At 38.1% G+C, this 23,887-nt stretch overlaps 1 protein-coding gene across 1 annotated transcript in view; it reads left to right on the top strand.

Annotated features, from left to right (window-relative positions):
• LTBP3 (latent transforming growth factor beta binding protein 3) overlaps positions 1-23,887 on the top strand; it is a 1,089,474-nt gene that overhangs the window by 437,296 nt on the left and 628,291 nt on the right. The window contains exons 3-4 of the mRNA XM_044060493.1: positions 17,821-18,044; positions 23,684-23,789. Of these exons, the coding sequence (XP_043916428.1) occupies positions 17,821-18,044; positions 23,684-23,789 (330 nt within the window). The remainder of the gene's footprint in view (positions 1-17,820; positions 18,045-23,683; positions 23,790-23,887) is intronic.

The raw sequence follows: 23,887 nt of genomic DNA, 5'->3' as shown, positions 1-23,887 counted from the left end.
CTACATTAATGTTATGTAGGTAATAGCTGTAAATACTAGCAGATCTTTGAATTACATAATACAAGGAGATCATTAACCTGTGTCTGCCTAGTTTGCCAGGTTGTAATAGGTAGTAGTATTTCCTTTTTTTTTCTTATTAACTAGGTATATCCACTAGGCACAACTGCTTCTTTTCAGTGATGATAAGCAGCACTGTCTGCTTCAGTGACTCACTCACACACTCAGGCCCTATTTGCTTACTGAGTGACTTGCTTAATCACACACTGTGCAAATAGGGGCTGAGGGTTTGAAACTGAAGACTAATTCACTGGCATCTCTCTCATAATATTCTGCACTAAGCTACCTGAATTAAACTATATTTGTTACCTATCTACAAATCATTTGTTTTCACGGTTTATTAACATCTGACTCAGTCCCAAGCAAAGCAACTTAGCTCAGCAAATTAGCTGCTTCCTGTAATCAGAGGTGCAGGGTTTTATTCCTTTGACCTCTATTTGTCTACTATGTAACTCTAAGCAAATCACATAACTGGACAGTGCTTCTGGGTCACCTCTGCAAAGGGACATTTGTATCCAGGGGCCTCATCCAGTTATGAAATGGATACAATTAAGTTAAAAACTTACCTGATAATTGTTGCAACATCTTCTGCCATTATACACCTTAACTGTGAGTATAAATGCAGACACATGAAAAAGGTAATATATGTTTGTTATACAGAAAAAAAAGATTGCTTTACTGAATGTCAACCTTCATATTAAATCAAAGCATCTTCCAACCAATTACTGATGGATTTAATGCACACCACCAAGTTAAATGTCATGAGAAATACTATAGGGATCTGAACCACTTCTGCAATATCAACAGAACAGTTGGTGGGGAAAAGAATATCTCACAGAGGATATTGCTGCCATGGAATAGAATCCCCATTATCATAAAACAAAGTTCATCCATGTCCATATTCAACTGCAGTTTAGATCTGTAAGTATAAAACTGAAAATTTAACCCAGGACTACCCCTTTTACTACTAATGGACAGAGGCAGCTCTTACATGCTTTATCCCATGTATGGGTCCCCTCAAATTATCTATGGTATGATCCCAGTTATTCTCATTAGGAGTAATATATAATCATCAACCATGGTATGGTTAAGGCCAATCTATAAACAAATGTGATAGGTTATTTTGAGCACAAAAATATGAAGCTGTCTATGCTTAAAATGGCCCACAAAGGACTGTTAGCGTAGTACTTGCCTGTTTCTGCTTGTTTCTGAAAAAAAAAAAAAAAAAAAAATATCTCTTGTTTTTCCCGCCTTACTGAGCTAGAGTAGTCCAGTTTCAGAGTTGCTGATCCCTGGACTTTGTTTGCAGTTCCTGTTACTGATTCTTTGCCTAATTTGGAAGTAGGAAGTTCCCTTGCTTACCAGTGGGAGTGGGAAGCATTGAGCTGCCTGTTGGTCCAGTTTTGTGAGGTTTCAGCCAGTAACTTGTAGTCTATTGGTCGTTTTGGGCCAGTTCCTAGCTTTTTTCAGCCCCCTGATATAAAACACGTTTAGCGCGGAGTCGCCACTGTTGCACACAAGAGCAGCGCCGGTTAAATAAGGTTAAACTATTCGGGCCACCTAAATTACACTCTTCAAATTTTCCCTTAAAACTACCTTCCTTGAGCTGTACTGCTGATCTAACCAGCGTATCCTATAACTGAAAGGTTCATCTCTACTTGATTCCCAAGTAGACTATTCTCTATCTGTAAGCCTAGCACTTACTCCTACAGTACTTGCACCTTGATAAAGCACTCTTATTATAGATAGTACCCCACCAGCCTAAAACCCACTTTCCCCGGAGTCCTTTGAAAGTCTTTTTATCTACTACTTCTAGTATGTTGAGGGATCAGTTGCTAGTGTCCTCTCCTGCTCAACTGGGGAACCTGGGAATATTGAGGCAATGTTACAATTGCCTCATGTACACAGACAATCCTCTCCTTCTCCCACAAAACACAAATACATGCGAGAGATGCAACTATACGGCCAAACTGGAGGCTGAGCTCTCTCAACATAGTACTGGCAAGACCAGACAGGAGGAGAAGGAAACCACACACAATACATACCCAGTCACACATAGTACCATCACAACTTCAAATCATACACATAATCACACAAAGACATACTTGGAGGCTCTGATCAAAAATCTACCAAAACAGCAGAGGCCACCAAAGCAGACACCCAAACAACTACCACCTCAGGACCCAACACATGCAACACATAGACCACACAGTCAGAGTGTCAAACAGTCACAGCCCTTAAGGCCAAACACAATGCCAGACACACTTGTCATTGGTGACTCCATAGTCAGACACACTGACGTCCCGCTCACCAGACTGAGTAAGGAGAAGGTCACAGTAAGCTGCCTGTCGGGCGCTAGAATCTGCCAGGTACAAGTACGACTCAGTCATTGTCCATGCTGGTGTCCACGACCTGAGACGTACCTCCTTGGACTACATGAAAAGGGACATCGAAGAGCTCTCTGATTATGTAGCCCAGGCAGGTATGACCCTGACCTTGAGCAGTATCCTACCTTCACCTAGAATGATGCCACAATACAGTGATAAGATGATCAGCTTTAATAATTGGCTTAAATTCTGGTGTCATTCAAAGGGGATCCAATGTCTGTCTGCCTGGGATGACATGCTGGACAAGCCACGCTGCTTCGCAAGGGACGGCTTGCACCTGTCACCCCTGGGCTTCCGGATATTGGCAAAGGCTCTTGCCACCCCCATAGTGCCTTTTTTAGGCAAGGCTCAAATTCTAAACCTACCACCCTAGAACACCAAAAAGAAAAAAAACTAAGGGTAATGCTGCTACACGCCAGAAATCTCAATCTCAAGATGCACGCACTCGAGGCCCTTCTCAATATGGAGAACATCGATGTCTGTGCTGTGACAGAAACCTGGTTCAAGGCTCCTGAGAGCACCCCAGCACTAACAGGTTTCACCTCATATCATGCGTTCAGGCCCCAAAATCCGGACAACACCAAGAAAGGGGGGGGGGTGTCCATATTCATAAAGGACACCCACACCTCAAGGTTGGTTGCAACGCACGATGCATCGGAGACCATCCAGGTGCAATTAACCATAGGCAAGACTGCTCTGCAATTTGTAGCATGTTACAGGCCACCCTCTCAAACTCAGGAACATCATATGGCCTTCCTGAAAACATTGGAGGGGATAAATGTATCTCCAAACACCATCATACTAGGTGACTTCAACTACCCTAATATAGACTGGGAACACTACTCAAGCCCAAACACTCTAACCCAAAGATTCCTGCAGTTCATAAACTCAAATGCCATGGAACAACTAGTCACCATCCCCACAAGAGGAGAAAACATACTTGATCTCATCATCACGAACATGGGATCAAAATGTTCAACACCGGAAGTATACCCCTCACTGGTGAGATCAGATCATAAACTAATCTCGCTGGAGGTCCTCATCCCGCCCCCACCTGAAACAAAAAAACCACAGTGAAAACTTCTCAAAAGCCGACTTCACACTTCTAAAAACTAGTGTGGTCTCCTTTAAGGCCCCTGAACCAGTGGTAAACATTACTCAAACCGCTGAATCACTTACAAATGCCTTCTACCAGCACCTACAGGACTGCATGGATCAGGCTATCCCAAACAAAACTAAGACTCCCTGTACCAAAGGCAAGCGTCCAGTCTGGTGGACCCCAGCCATAAACAAGCTCTACAACAAAAGGAGGAAGCTACTACAAGATAGAGCAAAATCCTTGAAAGGTAAGATACCTTTGATCATCATAAGTAAAAAACTAAGAGCTCTCATAAAATCATCCAAGGCAAATTTTGAGAGAAAAATCGCCAAGGACTCAAAAGACAATCATAAGGCCTTCTTTAGCTATGTTAGAAAACTAGGAGGAAACTCCCAGATATGCTCAGAATTAGTTCAAAATGATGTGAAAATTACTGAACCTTTACACATTGCCAACATACTGGCTGACAGGTTCAGTGCAAACTTCTCCCCCCCAAAAGGAGAGATATCTATACCAGAGGATTGTAGCCCCCCAAACATCTCCAATGCCCAGGTGAGAACTGCTCTCACTAAGGCAAAAAACACAGCATCCATGGGACCGGATGGTGTCCCCGGCTGTGTGCTTCACGAACTCAACGAGGAATTAAACCCACAATTAGGACAGCTGTTTAATCTTAGCCTCACCTCAGGATACGTACCCAAGGAGTGGGGCACGGCAACTGTGGTCCCACTTCATAAGGGCGGTGCCTCCACCGACCCTGGAAATTACCGCCCCATTAGCTTGACAAGCCTTATCTGCAAAGTCATGGAGAGGATCATAATGGAACTCATAAATAAAGACATAGGGAACTTGCAGACTTTGGATCCAACCCAGTTTGGCTTTGTCAAAGGCAGATCCTGTCTCTTAAACTTGGTTGACTTTTTCGAGACAGTCACCAAGGCCATTGATGAGGGAAAGGCAGTCCATACAGCCTACCTCGACCTGGCAAAGGCCTTCGACACAATACCCCACTCAGGTATCATCGAAAAACTCATCAGCTTGAATGTAAACCCATACATCACAAGATGGGTTGCAAACTGGCTAAGTGACAGAACCCACAGGGTCAGAGTTGCTGGAGCCATGTCAGACTCAAAGCCTGTCACTAGTGGTGTCCCACAGGGCTCAGTCCTGGGTCCACTCTTGTTCGGCATCTACTTTTCTGAAGTACAAGCAAACACAGGAGGGTTATGGCTGACAAAGTTTGCAGATGACTGCAAACTGGGCCATAGTCGAAAACACATCTGACACAGATATCCTTCAGAAGGGCCTCACAGAAACGGATAACTGGTGCCAGAGCCATGGCCTAAAGTTAAACACCAAGAAATGCATAGTCATACCTTCGGGAAAAACAAGGTTACCCCTAGCTACCATATAGGTGGCAATCCACTGAGCACAGAAGAAGTCATCAGGGATCTGGGGACCCAGGTTGACAGTAGCCTTCGCTTGACACTCATGTTGCTAAAGTAGTTAGGAAAACCTTCTATATTACCCACCTGATCATGAAGGGATTCACATCTAGATCAAGGGAGGTCATCGTCCCCCTGTACTCATCACTCATTAGACCTATGATTGAGTACAATGCCCCGTTCGGAATGTATCTGACCCGACACCTGCTGCAGCTTGAAAGGCCCCAAAAGTTCCTCACCAAAAGGATAAAGGGTCTCAAAATATGTCTTATGCTGCCCGACTGAAAGAACTCCAGCTCTATTCAGTCTCATACCGCTTGCTCAGAGGTGACCTGTGCCTGACATATAAGGCCATGTCAAACCCAGATTTGATGAATATGCTTCACCTCAAAAAATCTAGATCCCTCAGAACCACAAGGGCGGGAGACTTAAACCTCGACACGGTTATAAATAGAACGTGCTGGAGGGACAGATTCATCACCCAGAGACTCACTATGCTGTGGAACAAAATCCCGGTACATGTGAGGCAGAGCACCTCGATGGCCTTGTTCAAGAGGAATCTTGACCAATGGATGGGAGATCGCAGATATACCCCAGGGATTACTTCAGTGTCACTGCTTGACAGAGGCACAGCAAAATAATAGTCATAGTTTTTATTCAAACTAAAGGGGTGGCGAAAACCACATAACTATGGGCTAGGCTTATAAATGCCCTTGGGCAGATAGCCTAGTATGAACCTATGAACCTATGAACCTATGAACCTATGAACTTAAATACATGTAAATCATGAAACAGACCAAATTTCCCTAAAAGTTTGTTAAAAATGGATGTCAAACCATGAAGATAAAAATTACCGCTACCAAACAAACGTTTTTATGAAGTATACTTCTGCTTTGGAAGATTTATTTTTCTCAAGTATCAGACAATGTTTTATGACTTGAACACCACAGTGTGGAGATTCAAAAGTGCATAATTTCACTGTTACAGAATATGCCGCATCTGATATCAAACTATAATATGTAGCTATTACAAGGATCTTTTATCCTGGAATATGTTGAATCATTTCTTTTTGATACACTACCAAAGATGGAGGCTAATTCTCAGTGCCTGACAGCCTGGAAATATTTTTCAAATGAGTCTTAGGAGTTTTTACTAAGTGAAGCATTTTCATCAGTCCAAGCATTATCATGATATCATTTTATTTAAAAAATAAAGCAACTCAGCCAGAATCTTAGTTTACAGCCTTCCAAATCAATAATAAATTTACTTGCTATGGAGGTTGGAGGACATAAAGTTCCTAAACGTGATGTTTATATTCTTATATTTCTTTAAATCCATGTGACATCTGCATATAGTTTACGGAAGTAAAATGGGAACAACTGATTATATCATGGAAACAGTGTGGGATGATTCAGCATTTAATGATATGGATCTTATCCTGGGAATTGATCGCAGTGGCTATCTTGACTTATTACTGGAGGTCATTTAGTATTTATTAATCATATGTCAATCATTCTTCAGGAGAATCCAGAAACCTTGCAGATTAGCATAATTTCTATCATCCAGAAAGTAAGGCACTGCTCACACATGATGATAGTTTGGTTTAATAATGACAAATGGTGACATTACATGAACCCTGTGGCTGTCTCACACTTCTTTATCTCTGTTTCATCTATCCTTATCACATCTTCTCATCCCCTTAGCTCTCATTCATCCTACTTCCCTCTTCTCTTTGCATCTCTCTCACACTTCTTCTCCTCCTCTTCCTTCTGCATGCCTGTGTCACCTTTTCCCTGTCTTCTCCTCGTGACATCCTTTCCAACAATTATTCATACTTGTCTCTTCTGTCTTCATACCTCTCTATATAATGACATGCTGCTGTCCATGTAGCATACTCCATCTCAGTCATTATGGCTACATATTATCCATAAAGCTCTGCCAAGCATAATTCCATTTTTCTATCCATGGTTTGACATTGTAAACTGCTTCTAGAACTAAATTCTTGCATCTGTAAATATATAAATGTATTTTAGCATATCGTTGTATTTGTAAATATGTTTTGTTCATTTCTCATGTGATCCTATTTACCTGGGAATGCCTGCGAATGGTCCTTTGAGATCAGTGCACTACCTTGGTAGGCAAATATAAATAAATAAATAAACATAACGTTTACTTTTGTGATACCAGTTAGAAAACAGCTATATTGTAAAATGGTACAATAAATACAAGTTAAATTTCACTGTATGCCTAAATATAATTATGCAATGACCTTGTATTAATTTCGGCACTGAAACCCTACCTCTCAACCAGCAGACATTGAAAATAGGAACAAAGGCCAATGAAAAATGGGTACATCCAGCTAAAAATATGGACATCAAATTAACATAAAATTTGAAAACCAAGCAGCACATAACCCTTCCCGCTTCCAGTAGGAATGAGGGATACAAGTCAGAAGCATAGAGTTACAGATTTGATGGAAAAATATAACCACGTTATCAAAGTGACAATGTAAAATCTGTAGACTTTAATGAACCATATAGCAAAATCCTGTCACATAAGGTAACTTATTTTTGTTTTGGAGAAAAGGAGATATGGGATGGGTGTCCTCATTTTTTAAATTATTATTGCCACTAGTATGTTATTCATGTAGTGGATTTTTTTTCTATTTACCTGACAGCTTCAAAAATCATATCAGGAGGGGAATCAGAAAATTGTGTGAAAGGGTAACTCAAGCCTAAAATAGTAACATACCTCTAAAATAGGGATATCCTGTGCAGAGGTAAATCATTTTTGAAAATAGGAACGTTACTCCAAAATAGGGCAGTTGAGAGGTCTGCCTGCATCTACAATAGACAAAGCATACTTCTGTTATGAATTAAGATAACATAATAAACTTTGCACAAACATGAATCAAATTTCTGAACATAAGCACTAAAGAAAATGCATTCATTTAAATCTGTAAATGGTTAAACATATGGCACTGATTTCCATTTCAGATACACACTATCACGTTTTATAAGTTCTATATTGTATTTTAGAGGCAGGCTAAAGAAGCAAGATAGAAGAATACCTGTGAAATACTTTACAAGAATCATATAATATGTTGCTTTTACATTTATGTCAGATATCTGAAGGCTGGAACATCTTCAGAAAGTGATGGTGAACATTGTTCTCATATTCTGAAGATCTTATATTCATTTTCTGCACAATTTAAAAATAGTTGTCTTGATGAATCATTTCTAAGTCAGCTGTTAAAATCGAAAACAAAAAGAGAAAAAAATCTACTTAGACTGGGTTGTGTTAATTTTACAGTGCTTCAACATTAAGGATGAGTCTAAATTTACTATTTCCAGAACTTACTTCATAGCAAAATATCCTGTGGATCATAGATCTGTAACGTTGTAATTAATATGTAACAAAATAATAATATAGCTGCCATAACCATAAAACTCTGATAAGATACAAGGATATTAAGAAAAAAAAAACTAAAAATAAAATTGAAATTTAATCAGTATATTGTCTGAGACATCAATTAACATAAAAGTTTTAATCACTTAAAAAAGCAATGCCAATTTTTGGAAACACACATCTAATCTCACAGTTTAATTCAAAATTTGGTTAATCTGAAAATAGAACACGAAGGAATAGTAACAGAATTTTAGGTTTAAATAAATGTCTAAAAAGACGGAACAGCACCCCTCCAAGAACATTTATCTCAAGTTCTTAATGTTATCTTTATCACTGAACTTTGTAAGAGTCATGCTCTCATTTTACATACCTCTTCTCTATCTTTTGGTTGTTTAAGCACCTCAGTATCTTTTTCTTAGAGCTATAATTTTGCTGCATCATATTCAAATATCTGTTTGCTTATCTGCTTCTGTGATTGTCTGTTGTCTTTTTTACTTCTCAAAGAATATGTGCATATCTTGCCTTGAGACTTGTGTCTGCAGGTCATTTACTAACCCTTACTTTTGTTTCTGTACATCATGGGTTATTTCACGACAATATAATTGTTTTCACTTCTGCAATGCCATTTTATACTGCTATACCACATTATAACTATCTTGAGTCATTTGCAGCTTTAACTTGCTGGGTGTGCCAGCATATATTTATCAAGTGTGGCTTTCAGCGGATTATCAACTTTATTATATCTTTCCTTTTTTCTTGACAGCCACAAAAAAAAAAAATCTTTATTTTGTATTTGCATGGAACGAATCCTTTTTCTTCCAAATTTCTATTACAGCTGTTTTTTTGTTTTGTTTTTTTCTGACAGGCTAGAAAGGTACTGTGACCAATAACATTTCTCTTAATCTGTGCTCTGTTTTTCTTTTATGTGCAAAATGTGTTCTTTCAGTTCCTAAGGGCTGTGTTTTTTTCTGTCACTCTGAAAATATGCCTAGAAATGATTCTATGAATGTCCACACATGCCCAGTTTGCACATCTTTAGGTGTGCCCGACAACATTCCGTTGCCTAGCAGTGTTCCATCATGCCTTTCATTAGTTCTTGTTGTTCTTCCTTAAATGTTTATACTGCTAAACATGATTCTTGAAGTTCTCTATGAAGTTTGGGGCAAAAGTATTTTACTTCTTGTAGGGCATATTAAACACCAGACTATCTTACTACTCATTGTAACTTTTGTATACCTTTTCCTTAACAAGGAAGTTATGAGGCCTGAAGGAAGCATAGTTTAGAACATGAGGGGAAAACATGGGCAAATTATGACATAGTTAGTTACTGCATTTCTGCAACAGTCTCTGTCATGCTCCTCTGCTCGAGTAGCATCATGCCATCAAGTCAGGGCTATATCTTACTTTTAGAATATTCCTCATGAAAACTGTAGAATCGCTTAGTAGTATATCAGACAGTGAGATTTAGCAGGTATTCCATCTTTTTCAAGAAATTCATCTGCTTACAGTAAAACTTAGTTAATTTTGAGTCAGATCTTTTGCTAATATTCCAGACTGACATTTTTTGACAGGTAAGAACTGGAAGTTGCAAAGATGCCATCTTGTGCAGGGTTTTAAGAGTGCTTATGTTTGATTCTTGGCAAATTACTGGGGAGTGATATTTTATACACACACACATGTGCACACACACACAAAACACTGCTCTTCTTACAAAATGTTTCAACCTTTTCAGTAAATTGCCTTTGCACTATACCTCTACGGATATAATTGACGTTCCATGTATTTCTTAGGTGAGTGTTATGCACACATGGCCCTTGGCTTCTTAATGTGTTCTTAAGGTGTGTGCATTCATAGCACACTTGGTTGATCCCTCCAGTCTTTACAAACAGGCCACTCTTTTAGAGGTTTTCACAAAATATTGTGCTGGTACCTTGGGGGACATGAGTCAAGGGAGGAGATCACCAAGGAGGATCGTGGTGTAAAATGGCAAGCTTTTAGCTGTCTTTTTTGTGACAAAAACATCAGTTCAGAGTACAATCACTGTATAATTTGAAGGAATTCCTCAAATTCATGATCATCAAAGGGGAAGGGAGGGATGAAGCTAGCCCCATCCTCATCATCCAGATACACTGGTGGGGGATTGAATTCTTGTTTAGTATAATTAGGTTTGTATGAGTGCTGAGGAATCCATTCCTAGTTTAGTATAATTAGGTTTGTATGAGTGCTGGGGGATCCGTTCTTAGTTTAATATATTTAGGTTTGTATGAGCGCTGGGGGATCCATTCTTAGTTTAGTATAATTAGGTTTGTATGAGCGCTGGGGGATACAGTCCTAGTTTAGTATAATTAGGTTTGTATGAGCGCTGAGGAATCCATTCCTAGTTTAGTATAATTAGGTTTGTATGAGTGCTGGGGGATCCATTCTTAGTTTAGTATATTTAGGTTTGTATGAGCGCTGGGGGATCCATTCTTAGTTTAGTATATTTAGGTTTGTATGAGCGCTGGGGGATACAGTCCTAGTTTAGTATAATTAGGTTTGTATGAGTGCTGGGGGATACAGTCCTAGTTTAGTATAATTAGGTTTGTATGAGTGCTGGGGGATCCATTCTTAGTTTAGTATAATTAGGTTTGTATGAGCACTGGGGGATACAATCCTAGTTTAGTATAATTAGGTTTGTATGAGTGCTGGGGGATACAGTCCTAGTTCAGTATAATTAGGTTTGTATGAGTTCTGGGGGATCCATTCCTAGTTTAGTATAATTAGGTTTGTATGAGTGCTGGGGGGATACAGTCCTTGTTTAGTATAATTAGGTTTGCATGAGTGCTGGGGGATCTTTTCCTAATTTAGTATAATTAGGTTTGTATGAGCACTGGGGATACAGTCCTAGTTTAGTATAATTAGGTTTGTATGAGTGCTGGGGTATGCATTCCTAGTGTAGTATAATTAGGTTTGTATGAGTGCTGGGGGGATACAGTCCTTGTTTAGTATAATTAGGTTTATATGAGTGCTGGGGATCCATTCTTAGTTTAGTATAATTAGGTTTATATGAGTGCTGGGGATCCATTCTTAGTTTAGTATAATTAGGTTTATATGAGTGCTGGGAGATACAGTCCTAGTTTATTATAATTAGGTTTGTATGAGTGCTGGGGATCCATTCTTAGTTTAGTATAATTAGGTTTATATGAGTGCTGGAGGATCCAGTCCTAGTTTAGTATAATTAGGTTTGTATGAGTGCTGGGGTATGCATTCCTAGTGTAGTATAATTAGGTTTGTATGAGTGTTTGTGGATCCATTCCTAGTTTAATATAATTAGGTTTATGTGAGTACTGGGGAATCCAGTCCTAGTTTAGTATAATTAGGTTTGTATGAGTGCTGGGGATCCATTCTTAGTTTAGTATAATTAGGTTTGTATGAGTGCTGGGGGATCCATTCTTAGTTTAGTATAATTAGGTTTATATGAGTGCTGGAGGATCCAGTCCTAGTTTAGTATAATTAGGTTTGCATGAGTGCTGGGGGATTTTTTCCTAATTTAGTATAATTAGGTTTGTATGAGTGCTGGGGGATACAGTCCTAGTTTAGTATAATTAGGTTTGGATGAGTGCTGGGGATACAGTCTTAGTTTAGTATAATTAGGTTTGTATGAGTGCTGGGGATCCATTCTTAGTTTAGTATAATTAGGTTTATATGAGTGATGGAGGATTCAGTCCTAGTTTAGTATAATTAGGTTTGTATGAGTGCTGGGGGGTCCATTCTTTAGTATAACTAAGTTTGTATGAGTGTTTGAGGATCCATTCCTAGTTTAGTATAATTAGGCTTATGTGAGTACTGGGGGATCCAGTCTTAGTTTAGTATAATTAGGTTTGTATGAGTGCTGGGGATCCATTCTTAGTTTAGTATAATTAGGTTTATATGAGTGATGGAGGATTCAGTCCTAGTTTAGTATAATTAGGTTTGTATGAGTGCTGGGGGATCCATTCTTTAGTATAACTAAGTTTGTATGAGTGTTTGAGGATCCATTCCTAGTTTAGTATAATTAGGCTTATGTGAGTACTGGGGGATCCAGTCCTTGTTTAGTATAATTAGGTTTGTATGAGTACTGGGGGATCCAGTCCTTGTTTAGTATAATTATGTTTGTATGAGTGCTGGGGTATGCATTCCTAGTGTAGTATAATTAGGTTTGTATGAGCACTGGGGGATCTGTTTCTAATTCAATGTAATTGGGTTTGTATGAGCTCTGGGAGATCCATTTCTAGTTTAGAATAATTAGGTTTATCTGAATGCTGGGGGATCGCTTCCTAGTTTAGTATTACATTTGTATGAACGTTGGGGGATCCATTGCTAGTTTTGTATAATTAGGTTTGTGTTAGCACTGGGGGATCTGTTCCTAGTTTAGTATAATTAGGTTTGTATGAATGCTGGGATCCATTTCTAGTTTAGTATAATTATGTTTGTATAACTGCTGGGAAATCCATTCCTAGTCTAGTATAATAAGGTTTTTATAAGCATTTCTTTAACCTTTTTACAGGAAGTTCAGACTTACATGAGTTTGTCATTATTTCTGGGACCTGAGGAATGATTGAGAACCTAAGGGAGAACAATATCTGTCGGCAGTGGAGCTGAATGTACCAAAAAGATGCAAATGGGGGAGGCAGAACTCAGGTATAGAAATAGAATGCCATACAGAGAAACACTATAGGCCTAAAGCCAGCAGAAGAATGTCAGAAAAATAGGCTGGATACACAATCATAAGAATGAAAAAAGGAGAACCATAGCAAGGAGCTCTGATGCCAAGAAAGTCAACACCAGGAGGATTAACATCAAATATACCAATTTTGGGAAAGTCTGTGATAAATAAATTGATGACAGAAATACTGCCATTTTATAAACTGGCATCTGGAATGCTGACATCAAAAGGATAGATGCCATTTAGGATGCCAGAGGAGTCTGAAGGCTGATAAGAGCAAAGGTGGTGCTGAGGGAATGGTATTGAAGCTGGAGCTGTAAAAGTGGAGCTAGAAATAGTGGCAGTATAACCACAATGTGGTCTAGGAAAGTCAGTCATAGTGAAAAGGAAGGACCTGCTAAAATGGGCATTGAGCACCCCTGGCATCCTCCCCATCACTAGAGAGTGTAGTAGAATGAAGGGTGGAAAGAGTGCCTGCCTAGTGCTATGGCCTTTGGGCCATAATTTATGTTTATTTCCTTACTTATTTTGTTATGGAAGTTAACCTTGCTGTAAGACTTCTGCCTATATATTTATTTGTTTCCAGTGTTTAACAAGACTGTCAGTTTTCTTATTTTTTATTTATTTTTTGAAAATCTATTTAACAGTTTTGCTTCTATGCTTGTAGTATGATTTACTGTAATATGTTTGTATTCATTCTTCATTTTTCATAAAATTCACAATTGAAAACTGTATAAAATTGTTAAAATGAATAACTAAGCAAACTAATCCACAGATAATAAATAAGTAATGTGAACAGGAATCCTGCTTGTCTTATTAACAGACACCAAACTGTCTTACTGCATATTGCAACTTTTATATACCTTTTTCTTTAATAAGAAAATTATGAGGCCTGAGGGAAGCTTATTTTAGAATGTTAGAGGAAAAAAATGAGCAAATGATAAAGTAGTGGGTAGTTAGAGTTAACATCAGGATTTTTTTTTTCATAAAGAGGATATGGGACACACAGATGAATAGAGCAGTTTAATAACTTATGCATTACTTAAATTATGTATTCATTAGATGAACAGGCAGGTTGACTGGTACACTGGACCAATTTCTTCTATGAACTGGATTTATATGAGAGCTAAAAAAGTCCTTACATGTAATCACACAGCATTTCAGTGTGTCAACACCTAAATCAAGCCTGGGCCAGGTGTTGAAGTCAGTGCATGAGTGTCGTTCTCTACAAACTGCGAAATGAGTCATCATGATTCACGGTCCATGTGTGGTCTGCGATATTTTATGATAGCAGTGACCACATAGCATCTGTCTCATGGCAGGAACAATAATACTGTCTAGTTTGCACTTTAACTTATCTCAGTAATCTACTTCATCTTCATCCTCCTCTTCATCCCTCATATTTTCGCCATCTCTCAAAAGCCATGTTGAATACCTTCACAAATTCCATTTCCAGTACTCTTTCTGGTAATTCATTAAATAGGTCCTCAACTCTTTGCATGAGGAAATGCTTTTACAAATTCATGGAGTAGTTGGTCCTATAATCTGCTGTCTGTGCCCCTTCATCCTTTGTGTTACCCATGTGTAACCTTCTGTACCTACATCATGTCTCCTCCTGTCCCTTTGAGACTTTGGTTAGGAGACCCCCTTCTCTTCTAATCTTTTTGCATATGATTTTCCTCCATCCTTCAGAAATTTATCATGGCTTTCCTCTGGGCTTTCTGCAGTGCTTGGATGTCCTCTCCATGTATGGCTTTCAGCACTACATTATTCAAGGAGTGGTCAGACAAGGGTCTGAAAGAATAGTGGCATCACTTCTTTTCTTCTAGAGTCTTTCCCTTTACACTCTAGCATTCTATTTGCTAATGTTATGACCCTTTCCCACTGCTCCTGGTGGTCCAGTCTAGCTGTGATCCTTTTCCTGGGCTGCTACAGTCAGACATAATCTACCCAGCTGATGGTTTACACCAAGGTCATTGTTGTCTAAGTGAAATACTTTTAATTTGTCCTCACTGACCCTCAACTGCCATGCTCCTACTCACTTGGTCAGCCTTTAAATCCTCTGTTAGACTTTTTTTTCCATCCTTCACTGCATCTAGCCATTGCGCCATCTGCAAGAATGCTGATCCTGTACTCTTTTCCCTCAGGTCTGACTGAAACAAACACACATTGACATGATGTAACTCACTTCTCTAGTCTTGACTCTTTGAGTATAGTCTTCCTAGGAGACTTGGGTGGGCCTGACCCAAAGACCATTGCAAAGTCCAGGTAGAACCACATTTACTGATACTATCTGTCAAGTTCTGCTGTAACTCATCATAAAATTTGATGATTTATCAAAGAGACCAGTCTCCAGTGGAGTCCCCCTGGGCTCTGTGCTGGAACCTCTCCTGTTTGGCATTTACTTTTCTGAAGTAAAAGCCAATACCAAATGTCTCTGGAAGACTAAGTTTGCAGATGACTGTAAACTATGAGCAGTCAGTGAATTCTCAAATGACTTAGCCGTCCTGCAGGAATGGTTTGTCTCAAATAAATAACTGGTGTGAAAATCATGATCTGAAACTAAATGCTAAAAATGCATTATTGCATCCTTTGGGAACTTATCTGCCCCAGAGAGCTGCCACATTGACAATACACCCCAAAGACTTGACCGAGTTGTTCAGGATTTGAGAACTTATGTGGACAGTAACCTAACGTTTAACAAACATGCATCTAGTGTTGCAAAAAAGCCCTTCTATATTGCACAGCTTATAAACAAGGGGATTGTGTCTGGAGTTAGGAATGTCATTGTCTACCTTTACTCAGCCCTGATTAGGCCAATCATTGAATATAATGCCCCTTTTGGTAAGTATCTGTCCAGACACATACAGCAAGTGGAACACCGACAGAGATACAAGGCCTAAACAACATGTCCTACATAGACCAACTCAAAGCCCTATCACTATACTCGGTATCATACAGACTGCTACTGTTTCTGGCATACAAGGTATTCTCTGACCCTTTACTGATGGATTTACTGCATATTATCATGTTAAATGTCATCAGAAATACTCAGTTAAGGGATCTAATCCTGTTCTGCAACATCAACAGGACAGTTTGGATGAATAGGTATATTTCACATAGGATACTGCTGCTGTGGAATAGACTCCCCATCCACATAAAACAAACTTTATCCTTGTCCATTTTCAAGTGCAACTTAAATCTATGGATGGGAAACAGAAAATTTACCCAGGGAATGCCCCCTGTACTACTAATGAACAGAGGCAGCTCCTGAATACTTTATTCTATGCATAGGTCCCCTCAAACTATCTACGGTATGATCCCAGTTATTCTTATTAGGGGTAATATGTAATTATTAACCATGGAATGGGTAAGGCCACTTTATAACCTCCTTCTTCTTTCGTCTTTTTCCCAGTTAGGGGTCGCCACAGTGGATCACCTGTCCGCTCATGGCTATCAGTGGAGTTTTTACGGTGTCAAGTTGCCAGCCCGGTGCCCAACCTTCCACAGAAGGCACACACATGCATGCATTCATGCCTAAGGACAATTTAGAGTGTCCAGTCCACCTACAGCATGTCTTTGAGATGTGGGAGGAAACCGCAACACCCGGAGGAAACCCACATGACCACAGCAACTGGGATAATTTATTTCAAGCACAAAAACAGAAATTGTCTGTGCTTAATATGACCCACAAGGGCAACTGCCCTAGTACCTACCTATGAATGTATGGATCAGATTTGACTGACAGCTCCTTCTGACCATGAACCATGTTAGTTATTGTCCAGCAGATTGCTGAATTCCATGACAAACTGGTCTTTTTCTATGTCTTGATGTATAGCTGGCAGCACTGATTAGCTTGCAAAATATATTACAGAGCATATTCTAGCCAGGGTGTCATTAGCAGAAATTTCTGGCTTGCAGCATACTGTACCACAGCAGAGATTCAAAGTTGTGATTCTCATAGCTTGAAACAGAGATGCCGAATTACGACATGGTCCATGAATCTTGCATGACTACACTGTGTGCACTAAAGCTACATTAGCATGAACCATAATGGAAGGTTCATATATTTATGGGCCACGGTCATCTGTTGGGAAGAATACTTTATTGTTCTTTAATCAGAATAAATAAGCAATGCTTAATTAAAGTGGGTCACAATGACATGCTTTCAGTAGACTAGGGACCTACATGACCTAGGACTGATAATGCATAAATTAGTATGTAAAATGCTAAGATCTGTGATCTTCAACTGACCTTTACTTTTTATTGTTAAAAGTCCCTTCATGAATCATACTGTTTCCCTTCCTATTACAAACACATTTATGATTGGTACCTGCATAAATGTATCAGAGCTGCATCTTCACCTACAAATCTGAATGGTTTGAATTTCACGGTTTTTAAATTTATATCTTCTGAACTTAATAGAGAATTACTTCCAAGTCTTGAGTTATAAATGATATTTAACTCATTTTATTAACAAATGTACATAGAAATAATCAGGTTTAGCTGTAGCAATTTTCTAATAACAACCAGTAATGAATTCAAGCCATTTTGCTTGGTAATGTGAAATTAAAACATGGTTTCAAATTTAGAGTTTGTTTTAAATATTCATGATATTGCCTGGAGTGGTTCATGTCAGTGACAATAATGCTTTGATACTTCGTTAAACTTTGAAAACTATTTGGCAGTACCTTTGAACTGGTAATTATCTCCCCTCACAGTATCTTCTTTCCATTCCAGTACAGCCGCAGCACCCCATAGTCAATGTCCGAGTTCATCATCCCCCAGATGCATCCGTAGAGATACATAGAATCAACAGCCACATGACAGATGGGAATAACCAAGGAAACCAACAAATGATATACCTGCCTCCTGGACCGAAGCTTCCTTTCTATCAACAACGTATCCCCCAAACTCAGAAGCCACTTGGCCGTTGCTTCCAGGAGACTCTTCCCAAGCAATCGGTAATGATTTTTGATATAATTTTCTAGCTAAGTCTATATAAAATTACTTGGAGTTGTGTTTGCCACTGATATATCTATTCCAAGACTCCCTGAATGTGATTGGGTCAATTCTAAGGATTTCAACATGAAGTTTCATGGGTATAATTCTTTGTCACTCATATCAGGGCTTCAAACTGAAGGGAAGGGAATGGGATATGGGGTTGGGAATTACACCCATTAGCAACATCTGTCTTATGTAATTGAAATTTTGGACAGTGGCTTGGTAAAAATGCAGTCCTAAAAGGTGATCTACTGTTTGAAAACAAGCATTTCTCACATCCATTTGAGATATAAGGAAGTCATTTGTTTCTTTTATTAATGACTTTAGTTAGAGATGGCATGCATATACACTATTCCTTGTAAGCATCATCATATACCTCATGGAATATTATTACTTTGTGGTTTAATAATGTATCAAGAGACAGAGTGTTGTTATAAGCACACGCTTACAACTCCTTGTGAATTAAAATCAGCCTGAATTAATGAATCGCTTAATCCCTTAGATGAAAAGGAAATACTGAGCTATGATAGTAAAGTACTTAATGCAGTCCCAAGGGAAGACAAAATAATCTGTTTCTTAGATATGGAGTTTTGAAAAGACCAACAGGAAATATCACCACCCTCTTCCAGTATAGCTAACAGCTAGCAAATCTTTTATTTTTCTTCTGACACTAATAACTCCACTATCTGGCTCTCATTTTTCTGAACTTGCTTTAATCATTATGCCAAGCATTCTACAGTAACATAGTGTGGTGGTTTACCACAATACTGTATAAAAATTATATATATATTTGTAAATATTAACTGTTTCTTTAAAGCTTGATGAAAACAGCTTGAATTAGAACTGTTGCTTTATTTGTTTTATATTAGGCAGATAAGATTTCTTACCTCCCATTAATTAAGAGGTTTGTAAAAGATAGGGATCTATATCCCCTAGTGGTAGTGTGGTGTGGTGATTGTCTCAAATATACATACATATATATTATATAAAGCATGTATGCATTAGTACTGATAGAACATATTGGGTAGCACACCCAGAGTGCACATCGTTTACAGTTATGAATTGCTTTTACAGACATCATCCGTATGCAAAGGGAATGACTGCTATTTTGCACCAGCACTGTGCATGCACATAGCTGTTACCTAGAGCAAATGAACAGTGTATTGTACCTGAAGAATGCTTCCCCTGTGTGGTAGCCGTATTACTATAGACATATGGCCGTGTCCCATATAGGGCCTATAGTTACACTGACAAGAAACAGGGAGCTCCATCTAATTCTGTAATGTCCCATTGAAGTCAGTTGACTGCGCCATATGAAACACATGATGCAGTCGACTGCATAGTATGAAACACATTAAAAATGACATACTACATTAATTTACAATTACTCCAAATTTCAGGGTAGTGAGGAAGAACCTGCTTATTGATTTTGGCAGAGAGCTACATGATTTCTGATTAGCCTACACTGCATGAGGAATCTAGGCCTGCTTCAGAATCAGGTAACATGCTTCCTTGAGCATTAGAATACAGGTACTGTACTGTAATTCACTGTCACCTTTTATGCTGAGGTCGATGCTTGGGCTTTAATAACTAGTGTTACTGATTCACTTCACAAAAACTGCACCTGATACAGCCCTGCAGTACAAGATTCAAACCTTCTGAGTGTTCTGGCCAATAGTTTTCACAGTTATGGGGATCTAACCTGTGGGAATGGGAAACCAGATAGAAAAAAAAATGTGATTGCTTTCAATGGAAACCTGTCTTTTATCATTCACAATCAAAAGAGTAAATGTGTACTCAGGGGAACAGTATGTGAAACAAATAATTATATATGTGTTATTTTTTGTATGATTGTTATTGATTTAACATATTTACAATATATATATACACAAGGAAGAAATTCAGCATCACATATTGTTATACAATGATAGGAATACATTGAATCATCAAGGTAATCTTATACAATTAACACATTAAGTACCTTATATTTCAATAGCAACATTTCAAGGTTATCCCAAACACTAAAAGTCATAGTATGATTTTATAGATCTTGTTCTAATAATTTATTTTGTGGTTTTACATAGTATTGCTGTTAAATAAAAAAACATTTTTTGAGCGTAGGAAGTGAGTTCGATTTCCAGTTTTTTATAATAACTTTTATAGCAACTGCCAAGAGAGCCCAAAACATTTTTGCTGTTTGGCTTTTAGAGATACAGGAAGTGGAACTTTCATTAGTATTAATGAACTAGTTAAAGAACAATTATCAGACCATGACCTCTTAAAAACATATTTAGCTCTTCCCAATCTACATTTAATGCTTCACAATCCATAAACATGTGTATCCTATCAGCTTTTACATCTTTACTTTATCTTCAACAGACTGAGGAAGTCATTTTACTAAAATTAAAGATTTTATAGGGAGTAACAAACATTCTATGTATATATTTCCACACAAAAACTTTCTAACATAAACTTGAAGAAGTTTGACTAACTGATTTAAGTAATAAAGTTTTATTCTTACCATCTATTGAGTCACTTAAATCACTGCTATCTAAAAAGTTTCAGAATTTTGCATCACAATTATTATTATTTAATTAATGTATATCTTGGACAGTCTTCCTTTGTAGGTCAATCTACCTTCAATGATAGCATTCATATATTCATATAATGGAGGAATAGTGCTCTGTTTGTCTTCTATCGTATTATTACAAATTCATTTCATTTCTTACTGATAGATAGTATTAACTGGTTAGCAGATTTGTCCAACTTACATTCTTTCATTAAACATTCTGACAACTTAGCTTTTCCTTTTTCAAAACAATTAGACCACAATACTAATCCATTCCTTTTTAGTAAACTCATTTTAACATTGTTCTGAGTTTCCTTAAATCTACAGGTTTGTGCAATGGGTTATATATATGTTAAACAGTTAAAGAAGGTCATGTGAAAATCATAACTAACCACTGGAAATATGTTTCATGCAACTGTGTAGCTATCTTTTTTTTCAGTTTTTGCTAGCAATTGTGTTTTCAGACAAGTTGGCCAAACAGGCGTTTTAGAAGTATACATACATTTAAAACACTAACCTGATGTTTTTGTGCTTCAGGAGACAGGCCATGAATGACATCTGTTAGTTTCAATAAATGCCATTGCTGCAGCCTGCATTTATATGCTCAGATTTAAATCTCTGTAGCCTTGCTTTCCCATACCCTGTACGTGCAGCCACTCATTCCTGCAGTCTTTCTCTCACTTAGCAGATTTTTCCCATTCCTCAAAATGCATTTGCCTTTTCACTCCCATGTTCTTTAGATGAGCTTGTCTGCACTCTGCATTGTCTCATCCCATAGACCTCACGCTCCCCTTTTGCCCCTGCACTCTCACTCAGTAACCTCATCACACACGACTCTCTGGACTTCATTCTGACTTTGCCTTCCCCTCCCACTCAGAGCTTTGCACATTACTTGCTCACCCTATCTGTTCCTCACACTGTCCCACTCTGCAGGCTCATTTCTCCATGTACACAACTTTGCACTCTTTGCACTAAACATTCACAAACTTTGGCTGCACACACTTGTTCCACACTATAATTTCTCAGTTGTACTGCTCTACAATACATTTCTTAAAACATTTCACTGTTTGTTAGAAAAATATATAATAGTAATATGTATGCTTAGTGCATTCGAGGTTTAAAAGGGTTAATACATTTATTCTGTTCACACTGCATGAATCTGTACAGCTATTACAAACTTAACAAGAAGCATTTAATTTCTGCTAATGTCAGAGACATTTCATTTCTGCTTATGTCATGAAACTTAAAGAGATATTCATTTCTGCTTATGCTATGAGAAAGTATGCAGCTGCTAGAAGCATTGATAAAGAAAACAATAGATGCTTGAAAGTATAAGCCATAGTCAGCATTACTTGTACTAAAGCTAGAAATGTACCTTGAATCCAGACAAAATGTAACACATGTATTAGAACAGTACAACTGAAGAAATGAAAAGTTAAAATGGACTAAAATAAGCCCAAGGCCAGGTTGTTTTTCTCAAAATGTTTTGCAAGCTAGCAAATAATCTAACCTAGTCAGCAATAAGTCTAGTAACATTTTCTGTAGAACATACAGAAAGCTGTGTCTAACTACGTCAGCATTAGAATAGTAACATTTTCTGTGTGACAGGAAGAGAACTGTATAAGAATAACATACTAATCACCAGTAATTCAGACAAACCTTGTGCCTACATGCTTTGTCTCCTTGCTGCAAGTAATAAAGGGTGTCTTGCTTGAACCTAATGTGAATTGGTCTTTGAAGTTTTTTCCTTTGACACTGTTGCAATAGTTTCTCACAGAAAATGATAAAAAATACTCCCTTTTGTTACAGTGATGATTATAGGACTCAAGCCCAGCTCTGAGGCCTTGCAGTCTAAAACTGTAACTCTTAATGCGTACTAGTGGATCATTTTTCTAAATGATTTAGGCTTCCTACAAAATGCAAATGCTAGAAGCATTTGAACAAATGCTTAAATTATATCAGCATTTATACAACTGCTCCAGAGGCACACAGCATTTAAAAATATGTTTCAAGTGCTCAAATGCTCAAAGCATTTATTTAGATAAAAATGACAGTGCAGCAAGTGTTGCGATGATCATTTCAGTAAGTGTAAAAATTGCTCTGACCTGTCACACAATCACCACAAATGACCTAAGTGTTTCTTAAACATATGGTCTGATCACTTAGCCAAAGGCTACAGATATCATTATAGACAAAGGTACTAAGAGGAGCACATTTTCATGTTTTGCATACAGGATTCACCACCAGTTGTATATCCTAGTTGTCCGCAACTACTTTGCTGCAAGCTATAGATTGACGTTTTAGAAAGCAAAAAGATGCTTGGAGTAGTGACAAACTTAGTTTGACTTGCAGTCCTAATTCAGGTGTCATTTTCAGGTCTTATGAAGGACACTTTACAGAGGCACCATGATCTCACCTTTCTCCCATACAATATGGTCTTGACCTGTGAACTGTGATGTCAGGAAAATAAGTGCTGATGCTTTTACAGTTTGGTCATGTCATTCTTTTATAAAGAAAAAGAAACTATATCAGTAACTCTAAGCATGCTGTAAAACCAGCTTCCTTAATTCATTGCTTACTATGTCTTTAATTACAATGCCAGCCTTTGCACTTTTAGCTTAAGCTGTTTCAGAAATGTAAATGATTTTATAGCACGTTTGTACCATTCTTGGGTTAAAGGGAACGACAGTCTAACCTGCAAGCAGAAGTAATGAACACAAGTCTTCTTACTTTTATGCTTATAGAAGATGTATTTTTCAACAAGGGATTGTGACAGCTGCTGTATAGGAAATAACGTTTTTTTTCTGTAAAAGAAGAGATTTTAAAATTTAGCTAACCTGTAATTTTCCTTGAGTATAATACTGGGAGCAATCAGTTTAGCATAAAATACAGAAATATTGCACAATTCATGATAATACACTGTGTTATGTATTGTAAATTTAGCAATAAAGCCTCTACCCACTGTTTATTATGCTATAATTATTGTTTATACTTGCTTTTTAATCCTTAACTATTTCTTCTCACTCACAGTGCAGCAGCAATCCATTGCCAGGCCTTACAAAGCAGGAAGACTGCTGTGGCAGTGTGGGAACCTCCTGGGGACAAAATAAGTGCCACAAGTGCCCCCACCTACAGTGTGAGTAAGATGTTCATATTAGTACATTTACCTACTGGCAACCAAACAAACAAAACTAAGTAAAAAAAAGTCCACTGCAGTGCATATCTTCTGTTTAC

Source organism: Protopterus annectens, chromosome 2.part0, assembly GCF_019279795.1.
Source record: "Protopterus annectens isolate FY-2018-M chromosome 2.part0, PAN1.0, whole genome shotgun sequence".
Classification (NCBI taxonomy): Eukaryota; Metazoa; Chordata; order Ceratodontiformes; family Protopteridae; genus Protopterus; species Protopterus annectens.
The sequence above is the reverse complement of the archived record's forward strand: the minus strand, read 5'-3'. Positions and strand labels throughout refer to the sequence as shown.